The sequence below is a fragment of the Bombus affinis genome, chromosome 2 (genome assembly GCF_024516045.1).
Source record: "Bombus affinis isolate iyBomAffi1 chromosome 2, iyBomAffi1.2, whole genome shotgun sequence".
In the NCBI taxonomy this organism is placed as follows: domain Eukaryota; kingdom Metazoa; phylum Arthropoda; class Insecta; order Hymenoptera; family Apidae; genus Bombus; species Bombus affinis.
The window spans coordinates 14557784-14571371 of record NC_066345.1 but is presented as its reverse complement, the minus strand read 5'-3'; the positions used below and the strand labels follow the sequence as shown (position 1 = coordinate 14571371).

At 37.2% G+C, this 13588-nt stretch overlaps 1 protein-coding gene across 13 annotated transcripts in view; it reads left to right on the top strand.

The window, feature by feature from the left end:
* Positions 1 to 13588, top strand: part of LOC126926294 (kinesin-like protein KIF13B) — a 160385-nt gene that overhangs the window by 20935 nt on the left and 125862 nt on the right. For all 13 annotated transcript variants that reach the window (XM_050742581.1, XM_050742590.1, XM_050742602.1 and 10 more), the window contains exon 2: positions 9387 to 9474. In XM_050742581.1, coding sequence (XP_050598538.1) covers positions 9387 to 9474 — 88 coding nt within the window. The remainder of the gene's footprint in view (positions 1 to 9386; positions 9475 to 13588) is intronic.

Genomic DNA, 13588 nt, shown 5'->3' with positions numbered 1-13588 from the left:
CGCGTCTTAGTCTACTTCGGACGACACGACGTCATCTGTCTCACTATGGCACACACGTCTACCAATGTATCTCTACCAGTACGCATTACGTTCGAGATATCACTTTTCAAATCACGTTGATCAAGCTACGAATCTGCATAAACATCCGCAGCCTGCTAATCACAGATCGATCTGGCAATTTAGTTCGATTAAACTGTCTTAGCCGATCGATGCTATACAACGATTATTCCATCATTCGGAATTTAAAATGCAAATCTCTCGACGACGATGATCGTGACCAACGGTCGATGCAGCGATACAATTGCATTTTCAACGATCGTTCCGATTACCCTAAATCGAGATCAAGAACGTTTTGTTGGGAAACGGGGGCGGATCGTGTCGCCAAAAGACAATTAATACGTTCCATCCGTTGCCTCGTTCAATTTTCATTAGTTGCTTGACGATTAGTTTCTTCTTTGCCTCGATGCCTTGCTTCGATCTTGAAGGAGAAACGAGCGACAGAGAAACAACGTGTTCTCCCTTCAGTTAATTAGAGTCCGTGGAAGGTTCTTTGGTCTTTGTTCGTAGTTTCCTGAAACGTTGAAATTCTTTGTTTCTTTGCCTCCCTTGTTTCCCCTTTTCTTTTCTTTTCTTTTTGCTTCCATCGACCGACAATGGGATCGCAAGGTTAAAGAACGTAAGCGATTTTGTTAAACCGGAACCGGTCAACGAGATGTAAAAATAAAGGGAACAAGCAATTTAACTAATTTAATTTCATATAATTTTCGTTTCTTCGAAATCGTCTTGCTTTCTTCGCTGGGATTTGTTCCGAGAAAGAAACGCATCTGACAATGAAATTTGTAATTCCCCTCCTTCAATAGAAAATTCGATCGTATTTGTGTGGAAAGATATAGTTGAAAGATTCTTACTGAGTTAATAAATATTGCCACTTGCGATCGATGAAATTTTACAGACACAGTATAGCGGTAACAGGTTTGGTAATAAATCAAGCGAAATTCCACTAATAATTTTAACAAATTACAAATCATTAAATATTTTCAAATCAAAATTTTCAAATCAAAATTTTCAAATCAAAATTTTCAAATCAAAATTTTCAATTTCAAATTTTCAATTTCAAATTTTCAAATCAAAATTTTCAAATCAAAATTTTCAATTTCAAATTTTCAAATCAAAATTTTCAAATCAAAATTTTCAAATCAAAATTTTCAAATCAAAATTTTCAATTTCAAATTTTCAAATCAAAATTTACAAATCAAAATTTTCAAATCACAATTTTCAAATCACAATTTTCAAATCAAAATTTTCAAATCAAAATTTTCAAATCAAAATTTTCAAATCAAAATTTTCAATTTCAAATTTTCAAATCAAAATTTTCAAATCAAAATTTTCAAATCAAAATTTTCAAATCAAAATTTTCAAATAATAAAGCAGAAATTTATAATCTTCCTTCTCAAAGAAAAAAAAAGAATCAGCTTGTAAATTGTGAACTCGTTAACGTTATTAATTGATAAATTATTGCGCAAGAAGCCCTAGAAAGAAAAGTATATCAATGATAAAATAAAATCGAGATTAAGTAAAATATTTGATATAGATAAAGCAGAATAATCTTTTACCCCATTCTGTTTCCTTCTCTTTCCCCCCCCCCCCCCCCACGCCCTCTCTTTTTCTCCTTGCAAAGAAACGAATCTTAATGAAACATTATATAATAGAACATTGATCATTCTTAGCAAGAGAGAAACTCGAATGACATTCGTGGAAAATTTCCTGTGATTCATTTTTATCTCGTAAAATTAAATGAAAAATCCTCGACAAAGTTTTCATCGTTCAAATATCTGCACATATCCTCTTTTCTATATATCACGCGATGAAATAACTGATCATTACCATCTCAAAATTTTATAATTCAGCTATTCTCCTTTCCACGTTCTATTCAAAGTGTAATCAGGTTTTATTATATTAATTTCGACCTATCGCCAGTACGAATTAATCCATTCGACGATTCGATCGACGAAACGTTTCCGAGCAATACGTGCGTCACGTTTATTTCTTCTTAAATCCACTCGTAGAATATGCTGACGCTATTTCCAGGAAAATTCCCAGATATCTTACGTATTGTAGTTACTTGTTATTTACCGACTATACGAGTAAAACTCATTAGCGCGCGAAAGCTGAAATTATGAAATATCCTGGTAACAAATCTTCGTAATATCGAACTTGCAGAAAAATAGAGAAGAATTGCCAAATCTTTGGAAACTGTCGTTTAATTAAAATATCGAAAAGATTACGGCCGACTCGAAGTGAACGAATCGCAGCAAACTAGCGACTGGCAAAAGTTGGCAAAACCCAGCACAAAAATTAAACACATGGATTTATTCCACGCAATACCGGGTATTCCCGTTTATTTTAACAATTTGCATATCGAATTCAACGTTGATTAGAATAGTCGATCGTCTATCGGTGTTCTTTCCACCGGATCGGCACGATCGACACGACGACACGTTTCTCCTATGACACAAAGGCAATTAGAAGTTCCAAGACGGGTATCGCTATGCGTGGACACGCTCGATAAATCGTCGCGCGACACCGCGCGCGCGCGTGATCGTGCGTGAACCTCGCGTCAATGAATACGGACGGAAATGTCAATGGACGTGGTGGGCGTAGTATCGTTATAGATCCAGTTGCCTCAGCTTTTCATCTGAAGGTTTGGATTTGTATGATCGAGTGATGTGAAGGGTTCCTATCTGTCGAGGCTGCATACGTAAATCTTCCTTGTTCGCGTTTCTAGAAATATCATTCTGTTGGTGGTATTGGCTTGGCAACTAAGCGATTGCGGATTTAATCGTTAAGTGGTATTGATAAAATCCGCAATTAATTAGTTGCCAAGCCAATACAACGTAACGGGCGAGCATTCGCTTGTAAAAGTATTCCAACGCTTGTATTCTTTTATAATTGTACGAAGTATCTTGAAATTTCGTTAATACTGTAACGAGACTATGATGAATTTATTATTAATAAAATTATGTTGGTAGAGTTTGAAAATATCTGATCGTCCCAAAGGCTTCTTTCGTTTTCTAAGGAAATAATAGATGCGCGATATCTTTTGTTTAATATTGTTTTATCGAATATCATATTATGTTGTACTATATTATCTATTGGAAGAAAATGGATTATAAATGGACGATGTAATATACGAAGAAGTTGTAAAATATTTAGCGCAAGTGTATTTTCCAGAGATCATGAACATATATAAACGGTCAATTATCTCTGTTATGTTAATAAACCTCGATATTCAGAGAGATTATGCTTGATACTTATCGTATCGCTGCTTTGTTCTGATAGTGGCAACACTCGGAAAATTTCGAATTTGCTTTTATAGATTAGAACGTCTACCTTGTGTTTCTACGTTTTATCGCGTAGAACGGTGTATTATTTATTCGGCCACCAAGCTGCCCTTAGTTTCACACCACTGGCTGCTCTTCGTTATTTTTGTGACGCTACAAGTGGAAGGTTGTAACTGTGCTTTTGCGAATAGTGTCATGTCTTGCGTTAAATCAGTCTTGTAACGTCGTTCAAACGATCCACGAAGATCTCATACGTAAATTTTTTAACTGTCGAGGATAGAAGATTACCCTCATTCTACGATACGCATAGCACATCTGCTATTTTTCAGAATTTGGAATTTTCAACATTGCACATTATACAGTCTACAACTCGGACTACGTCGACGACTAAATTAGCATCTTAGGCGCTCGATAAGATCCGCTCGATAGCAAACGACGTGTCATAAACTCGGACATCAGATGAGAACTCGACGACAGACTATCGAATAATGTCGCCAGCGGGATGTTACGTTACGCATCCTCGACCAGATACGCGCAAGACGCACTACTTACGAGACATCTACGACAGTTGGACAGACACAGATCTCCACCTCACCGGAAACGAAAACCCACCCCGTAGACTAACACCTACACGTAAACTCTCTTACTTACGTTTCATATCCTTACGTTTATACTAAACGTTTATATTATAAATTTTTAATCTCGTCCACCTTGAACAATTGCAACCAAACAGTTGCAATTCAACTGATCTAGTTAATCGTTATTTAATTAACCTAGTTAAATTAATCTAGTTAATTAACTGATTTAACAAAGAGATCGCAAGGAAAAGGTTTTATCGTCTGCGTTTAAACACTCTCCCCTAAGGATTACATTTTGTAAACTTCGCCACTATCGAGGCAAATCAGCTTGATACACTCGATGATTATCGATGACTATTCATATCGGTATATTCATCGTCAGTTCCAGTTGCCTACTCGATACACGTTTCCACTGAATATCTCGTAACTTCTATAAATACATTTTCAGATCGCTTTAATGAATCATTAACGTATCGCTAATCAATGAAATGAAATAAATTGTCCATTTAATGACGGTGCGTTCGTTCAAGTGGTGTCTATAAATCTGAAAACGCTTTGTGACCCGTGACACGTGGGCGTAAAAGTGTTGAAATTTCACTTGCTTTGGCGAGCGCCGCGCAGACGCTCGCACAGGCGAAGAACTTAATTTTCCATTTGTCAAGTTTCAAACGACCGTAAAAACCTTCCCGGTTCGCGTCATTTACCATCATCGCCGCGCGTTCTGAAAGAGAAAAGCCTGTGCAAAGGGCTGGCTCGTAACGAAGGGAGGAAAAACGATATCCCGTGGTATTGAACGCATCGAGTCATGAATGAACACACGGTACACGGTGTATCGATCCGATCGCGGCGGTTCTAGTCGCCGGGACGCGTTTGAATAACGCCAACGGTAAAGCGAGAGAAGAATGGTGGGTCGTTTAGTATGGATTTGCCGCCTTACGCGATTACGTATGCGCGTGCAGTTGAATGTTACGAGCGTTATGACTCGTGGCTGTCATAAGACGTTGTCTCATGCATGGCTTCCTCATGCATCGTTCCCCTTCTGGCTTTTACGCTTCTCTGCTTTTCTCTTCTGTCGCTTTGAGTAATCGTATCGATCATCCGAGACCCGTCTGTCGCTACATTCTCTTCAGTTTCGTCCCTTTTCTTTCTTTCCTTTTTTCCTAGTTTCTGTTCTTCCTTCGTAGGGGTTCCTCTTGGTTTACGTGGCTGTAAGGTCTACTCGTTCGAATTGTATTTCTTTTCCTTTTTCTTACTGTCTTTTAATTTAATTTTTAATTTGCGTTTAATCCAGAGAATCAACTTGTTACATATTTTTACACGCTTTATACGAAGTAATTGATAAAATGGATGGACAGGCAACGAAGATAGAATTTTTTTTTAATAAGATTTACAACATTTCAACACTTCCATTAGGAAATTTAATTTGAGGAGATAGTTCTTTCGATTATAGCACATATGGTACGTATACTTTTGAAACTTTTACGAGACTGTGCACGTCTTTGAGATTCAACTGTCGCATACATAGTACGTAGATCATTCCCAGTGGCTGTCTATAATCGATAGCGATGAATAATGTACGTATTTGACTTAGTTAATGTTTGAAATATTAAACGATGGAAGAGAGTGGAAAACACAAGCGTGGCACAGAAACCTGATTATAGAAACCTATGAACCTAGGAGTCTATAAAGCGATGCACAAATTTCGTGCTAAGGTTTCAAGTTTTCCACGCTCGTCGATAAACTTTAACAATTATCGAATCTCGACTGTCGCAAGGTTCGAGGACCTCGAGAAATTTCATCCTCGCGGAATTATTTATGATATTGTGCCAAAAGTTTCTTTCGTTTTTGGAAGGAAACACCAGATGCACATTTTCCAATAAAACAAAATGGATCGTTCAATAAAATAATATAAAGCAAAAAATACATCTATAAAAGGAAAAGAAACTTTTGGCACAATCTGATACATAAAAATCGAGAAGCCGAACATCCGCGGCATCCGGAATAGTCGGAGAAACGGTAGAAGAAGATAAAAGAAACGAAGAAAAAGGTCTTACGGGGCATAAAGGCGGTCGCTTGGAAATCGCTGGATTTCCTGGCGATCGCAACGACTTACACGAATACGGTTTTTCCTCGGAAAAAAAGTTTTACCGCAAACCTCTAATACGTAGATCCCACGAAAGTTTCGCATCCCGAGACGCGATCGATCGAACCGACCAGCCAGTTTGTTCGAATAACTCGAGCGCGAATGTTTACTCGCGAATCGTTGTCGCGTGATACGATTACGCCCGGCTGTAGATGTAACGAACATTACGACCTACCAAACAGGAACACACATTGTACATTACGCGTTGTATGGCTTTCATGTTTTCTTATTCGCTCTGTTTCACGTTGGTCGTAGGTACATACGTACACAGAGTGAGTCGAAACACGTGGCAAGTACGACAAAGGTGCTGTTTCGGCGCACTAAAACAAGAAGAAAAGTTGCTATAAACATATGGTACGCCCCGAATGACCTTATTTTCCAGTTACAGCTTACTTTACGATGCTCTATACGTTATACGCGAGGGAGTCGAGGTGACCGATACGCGTCGATTTCGATGAAACTTTGCACAAGCGTTCCTTAGAACTACCTAAGAATTTAGACGTAATTCGTTCATGGTCGTTCTTTATTTTAAGGCAGCTCCAACTATCTGAAACTTTTTATCCGAACCGGTCGTACTATGTAAATCGTAAAACTATGGCGAAAGATACGAAAAGAAAACGATCGAAATATATAGTTTCTCGGGGGATTCGTAAATCTGTGCGAGAGACTTGTCGAAGAAATCCTCGTCTTACGAAAATTAAACGAATAAATGGATTTTTCAAAAAACCTTTCGCACAGATCTATGAACTTCAGGATACGTTACAAGATTTGTTTCAACAAATTTCGACTAAATTTTTCGGACAGATATAACGGAAACTTAAGCGAAGTTTCATCAAAATCGGCGTGTGTCGCTCCCTTGTTGGCAGTCAACGATTGTCTGACGAACGGATGGGCTGTGTTGATCTTATTTCTGCGCTCTCTAGAGATTCTCATTCGATTATCAATTAGGATGGTTTATTTAAAATCTATCGCTCGTAAAAAGCCAGTTGACCGCGTTGAAACTCTTCGTGAAAGACCAAAGCTGCGAGGAAATTCGCGTAAGCTGTTCGAACAAGTTCTACGACGCGATACATTCGCGTTTCTGTTGCGGCTGGATCACTTGGAGCAATTTCTTTGAAGATAGACAAGCGATTATTACAACACAAAAACAGGCCATTACTCGAAAACTCATATCGGATATATGTTTGTACGAACTTTTCTTCTTGCTTTGGTGCGCTGAATCAGCTCCTGCCATACTTCCCACATATTCTGACTCATGCTGTATATATATATATATATATATATATACATATATAAACAGGTATAGCATCAGCCTCGAGGCGAAGGATTAAGATGCAGCTTTTTGTTATTATCGAATTTAGCTTACAGTGGATATTTGTAATTTAGAAACTTGGTATTTGCGTTTGGTATTTATATACAGTAGCTCACGAAAGTATTGGATTACTTACAGAAACCTTTTACGAATATATTATGTCTTATGAGGAACTTATTTTGGAATTTCGTTAGCGCTGTAATCGGTAAAATCTGGAAACCAATATGAAAAATGAATTATTAGTTACAGAGAAGCTGCAAGATATTTAACGTAGGTGTATGCTACTACATTTCGCAAAGATCGGAAAAGTATCCGTGGAAGAAATAATTGAGGCAATCGCGCGAGGAATTGAAACAGGTTTACGCACTTTTTTGTGCACATAGCACAAGTAACACGGCTAAAAGGCGTTTAATATAACGAGAAAACGCGTATACCGCGAAAAGCAGAGACGATATCCAACTAAAAGAAATAAATCAATCGAAGAATATGTATCATCGTGTGAAAGTAGTTTTTGCGTTCACTGCGCGTCTGACTACATACGATCTGTTTCTCCTTATTTCCATACTCTCTCGTACTTCGCCACGCGTGTATGGAACAACTTCAAACAACAATCTCCGCTTTAGAGGAATAGATTATGCGAATGTTGTGGTCCTGCAAAGTATCGCGTATAAAGTTTGAACAATGTTATTTAAATTTCGAAAAATTTCCACGACTTGGTTATCGTAGCTCGGACGTTTTATGATTATTGCCTTTTTATTTTACTTCGACCGTGAAATTTATTCCGTTTCTACGACAAATTTTTATCAATCGTAGAAACTACAAATTTCGTATGTTTTATGGAATTGTGAATGCAGCGTATAATTTTTGACTCAGCATCGAAGTCAATTGGAATTCTAGACACGTGGTACTTTTGAAAAGTATCTACCATTTTTCGAGATCTCATAATGACCTCACTAAATTTCATAGCCAATCGCAACTTGTATGTTGAATAATGTTCAGGCTCTGTTCAACTTGTCGGAGGTTTCTAATTATATAAATCCCCTTGAGCATGCTGTGGATATTTAATTATGCATCAGGAACGTCATAAACACGCCTCGTGCAACGTTATTAATGTTCGTTAGATAGAAAATATAGGCTTGAAAGGACGGCGCAACAACGATAGGAAACAGATTTTTATTAATTTACCAATTGTTAAATATATCTGTGTATGTGATGCTAAATTAATCGATTCATTTGTTCTTCAAGGAATTTCTCCACGATCTTTTATCTATCACGAAGATCATTAATCCGATTAAATCGTTATTTACTCCAATCAGAAGCATTTCTTATTCGATTAATTTGTGATATTATAGAATACGATATATCTTCCATAATGAAACGTTCTCGTATAACGATTAATTATACATGATCACCGTGTTATCACGATAGTTACGAAACGTTTTGGATAAATCGATCGAACATCCTCTGATTACATTCTATGAACATATTAACGCCTATTGTTCGGATGGCAAGTTATTAATAGAAGAGAAAGTCGATAATGAATTTCCATTATTCGAGTAGACTGAATCGTTTCAATCTACAGCGTGTCTACGTAGACGTGAATTTAATTAGAACTTTGCCCAAAATTTAACACGTTGCGTATTTTTATTTTAATTAATTGCACTACCAAAACTAAATATGTAACGTGCACTATTTGTTTATTATATATTATTACTTATATAAAACCGTGTATATACATATACTTTTATTTTTAAGAATAATTATATATTATAAATATAGCAAACCGTGTTCGTAATTCAAATACTGTCATTCAGTCATTATACAATCGCGCAACGATTGACGATATTTAAATTTGTCTATTGACTCCTCGTTTCGCTTCTCGAAACAGAGTTTCCTAAATTTTCTTTCACCGCCAATCACCTTTTCTCTTATCACGTGCTACTTGTTTGAAATTCAAATGACGCTCGCAATTTCTGCTCACTTCGAATTAACTGGTTGTTCCATTTTTCCAGAGCTGGAACTCGGTACACAATGCGTCGTCGAGATGTCCGGACAGCAAACCATCTTGCAGCATCCCACCACGATGGACAAGATCGAACGGTGAGTGATTTCATGAGAAATATTTTTCCAAAATTATCTGGCTCGTAATGAAAAACGTCGAATTTAAGTGAAACTCGAAATAACGCGGGTATATTTCTCGTTTCGGTTTACATTTACCAAAGTATCGGACTCTATCTGCCAAAAGATGTAAAGTCTGTATGAAGTTAACCTTATATTTCATAAATCTCGAATCTTTTCGTTGTTGTTTCAAGTTGTAATACGTCGTTTCGAAGAAACAACTATTAAACGTGGCGAGGTTGTTGGAACAAACCCAGAAAACTGAATCTTCGACCGGCCTCTCGTTCTTCGAAACTCGGACTTTTAAAAGTTATTTCGAATAGTTGTAATTGTTCTAAAGATTGTTGCAAAATACTATTTATACTATAGAACAATTCGGAATAAAAATTTGGAGACCAAAACGCGAACACAATAGAGCGGGAATTTCGACGTGTAATATGATAAATATTTCGTTTAAGAGAATGCAAAGACACTCGGTAGACGTAGCAAAGACGCTGGAATATTCCTCTTGCTCTCCCGAGAGAAGGAAAAATATAGACGAGGGTCGTTCTTGTCCGAGTCCTTCAAATTTTTCCGCATAATTCTGACTTTCCCTCGGCGAGCATCTTTTTCTTTCTTAATCTTTTGTCGAAGTTTCGTGATCCATCGAATTCACGTCGGTTGGTCGAGTTCCTCCACGATAAGATAGTAACTGTCTCATGAAATTCCAATGAGATACATTCGAAAGTTCTTATCTTTCGAGTAATCGCGCTGAAAAACTTGCTCCTCCTTATCCGTTCAACGCAAATACATGAAATTCGGAAGTTTATGCGATGGAACAGCGAATAATAGTGGTTGAGAATGATGGATACACGCGAATCGTTGAATAATTTAACGATTATTGTTCGTCTTATGATGCGGATTCAACGCCAATATGTATATATGTATATATATATATATCCATCCAGAAATTTTCCATAAACGTGTAAATAACCGGAATCCAGCAATGATCAATTCTATATGAGAATATATATATATATATTCTATAATATACTATAATATATATAATATATATATAATATATATACTATAATATATGGATTTCGGATTGCTGGATATATATATATCCATCCAAAAATTTTCCATAAACCAGATTCTGGTTATTTACACGTTTATGGAAAATTTCTGGATTAAAAAGATACAATAATAGGATCGAAGTTCCTAATTTATTCCGCATTTTAGTTTGTCCGCGACGTACATAATTCAAACTTATCAGAGCCTGCTTGATACTGCATCGTGCTAGGCAATTATCGAGCAGTATGCAATCTGCTTTTGAATTATTGTTACGATGTGTTAGGAGTTTCCTTTTTGTTTAAGGAACGATAAGATGCTGCTTTATCTATACTGTGTTAATAATCGAGGCACCTCGTCGATTAGAGCAAAGAAATTCGCTACTATTTGTACGAGAGATACGGCGAGTGCGTTTAGAAAATTTTTTAGCTTAGTTGCTTTAAAAAGAAACTTGCTACTGTCGTAATAATTTGTCCGAAACCGAACTTCTTTGCATGTACGACGTTTTCGTCGAAAGGAAAAAGAAGTATAAAATTCGCATTTTACGTTCGCACAGTTTGAAAGATTTTTTTCAAGCTGAAAATCCTTCAATATCTTCTTAGTGTCTCGTCTTATCGTGCACGTTTGGTAGATGAGCGCGATACTTTGACGAGATGGGATAAGTTGAGAATTGTGAAGCCTGAAAATTATTAATTTTGCTTTACGAAACAAGAAGATAAGAGGAACTGGCGTAAAATAGAGAAATTATAGCTGCACGTAAAACCGAAAGCTCAAAGAACGTTAGATCGCGCACCAAGAAATAAAATTCATCGTACTGGCGATTATTATGGGTTTGTAGGCGACAGCCACAGCATCGATGCAGATAAGAAGAAACTGCGATACCGGCGCGTACCGGCGCCATTTGTCAGATAATTAGATCGTACAGTCTTATCGACGTAGGCAGATAACATCGTTGCTGGAACATCCATGGTACGCGAACATCGTAACTACTATGGAAATCCATGAGATTATATCGAAACAAATTCGATCTTCGCATCTATCGCAGAATTAGGTTGACACATTCTTTGATAAATAACAAATCACATTCTTTTGAACGATGGATAGTGAAAGATATTCGACGATCGTTTCATCCAAAAACTTTTGTTACCTGGATGATTTTTATTATTTATTCAGACACTTATTTCAACACTCGCATTTTAGTATGTCATAAATGACAAATTTTTGATTTCTGGTAACACGGACGATGAAATTTTGTTATTCGGTTAATCTTTGTTAATCATTGTGATAGATACGAGAAACATATGTATTTTGGTATTATAAATAGAAACTTTCTATTAGGTTGTGCCAAAAGTTTCTTTCATTTTATAAGGAAACAGTAGATGCACGACATTTTCCCTTTTATATTATTTTATTTAGTTGCTCTATTGGAACAGAATGGATCATACATAATTCAATAAAATGACCAGCATTCGTTTCGAGAAATTTTCTACTATATTTCCAAAAATCCAAAAATTAACGAAGAAGCGATACAGCCAATTTTCCACTACCTTATATCCTTTTTTTTTTTCTTTTCTCGCGGAAAAACGATGCAAGAGACATTTTGATTACACGCTAGAGGCGTTTCGTTTACGTGTGAAAGGGACGTTTTCCTTTGAAAAGAGTCTGTTCTTTCGAGGAAAAGAACAATGACTGCAAGAACTATTTCGCCACGGGGAGCAATCCTTTTGAAACAGTGGCTGTGGTTCTATTTTTTCAAATACGCTTGTTTGCCGGCCCTTCTTCTCCTCTCTTCCGGTTTCTTTCGCCAGGACTTAGCCGCACGCTCTTCCTGGACGGTTCTCATGTACGGTTTCATTCGTTTATTGATTTATCTTCTCTCTTTCTTCCTCTATCACGCGAGGTCGTTACAACTTTCTGCTCGTTTTCACCTGGTTGCTAGGTTTCTTTTCTTTTTTTCTTAATTCCACTTCTTATTTTCTGCAAGTAGAATTCCCTCGGTATTTCTTCATGTAATTCGCGGAAGATTACTCGTCGGTAGCATAAGACGCGTCATTTAATTGGATCTTGTTACTGGAACTTGGAAAATCCTGATCGATAGAAGAAAAAGCCGACCGACAATGTTTGACACTGTTTCCTTAGAGATTTACGGGATGTTATTGCTTTCTTTAATGAAGGTCGACCTTTTTTCGTTTCGTGTACTGTATACGTTTTGACCTATGTAAAGATACGAGTATTTATTACATATATATTTTTATTTTTTTTCGCTGGATGTTTATCAACATTTTCACAATAGGAATAGCTATCGCGCTCTTCGTCTTCTTTTCACTTCTTTCTTTTCACTGTTTTCCTTGAAAATAATTTCGCAGATTCGTAAGAATATGTATATATTTCCTGCTTTTTGATAATTTTGCAATTTTGTAATTTGAGTACCGTGCGAATATACATTTTACACTGACTGTATTTTCAAGCTGCGAAAATTCCCGGATTAACTAAACATACAAAACCTTGCGCGATATGACGCGTTACGATCACGTTGCGTTAACACCACTGTGATGTCGATCGAGGAATAGATCACGACGTCCAACAATATCTGTGAAAACGTGCCCGCGTAACGTTGTCCTATATACGTCCATTACTTTTTCCATCTCGATGACTCAACGTCATAAAACGCGTAACATTTCTTGGCACGCCCTTTTGCACCTATCTCCGAGCACCAAAGCCAACCACTCAACGCACGGAATCTTTATCGTATCCGCAAAACTATAGTTCGTCCGTAGTATCCCGTGGATGAAACTGGCGCTGGGGGACGAGAAGAGGCGAAAAACGTCGGATATTCGGGAACGAGGGTGCTCGTTTGGCCTCGATGGCGTCGTGGAAGGTACTTGAGCGTGGCGGATATTTTCAAGCACGAGAGCCACACAGAAGATGCGTCTCCAGCCTCGTAATTTCGTTTCGTCAAGCTGTTGTAAACGTGTCTTACACGTGTGTCTGTACTTACAGGAAAACCCGTGCACAGGATGTCACGATGTTCCATAGAAACATTATT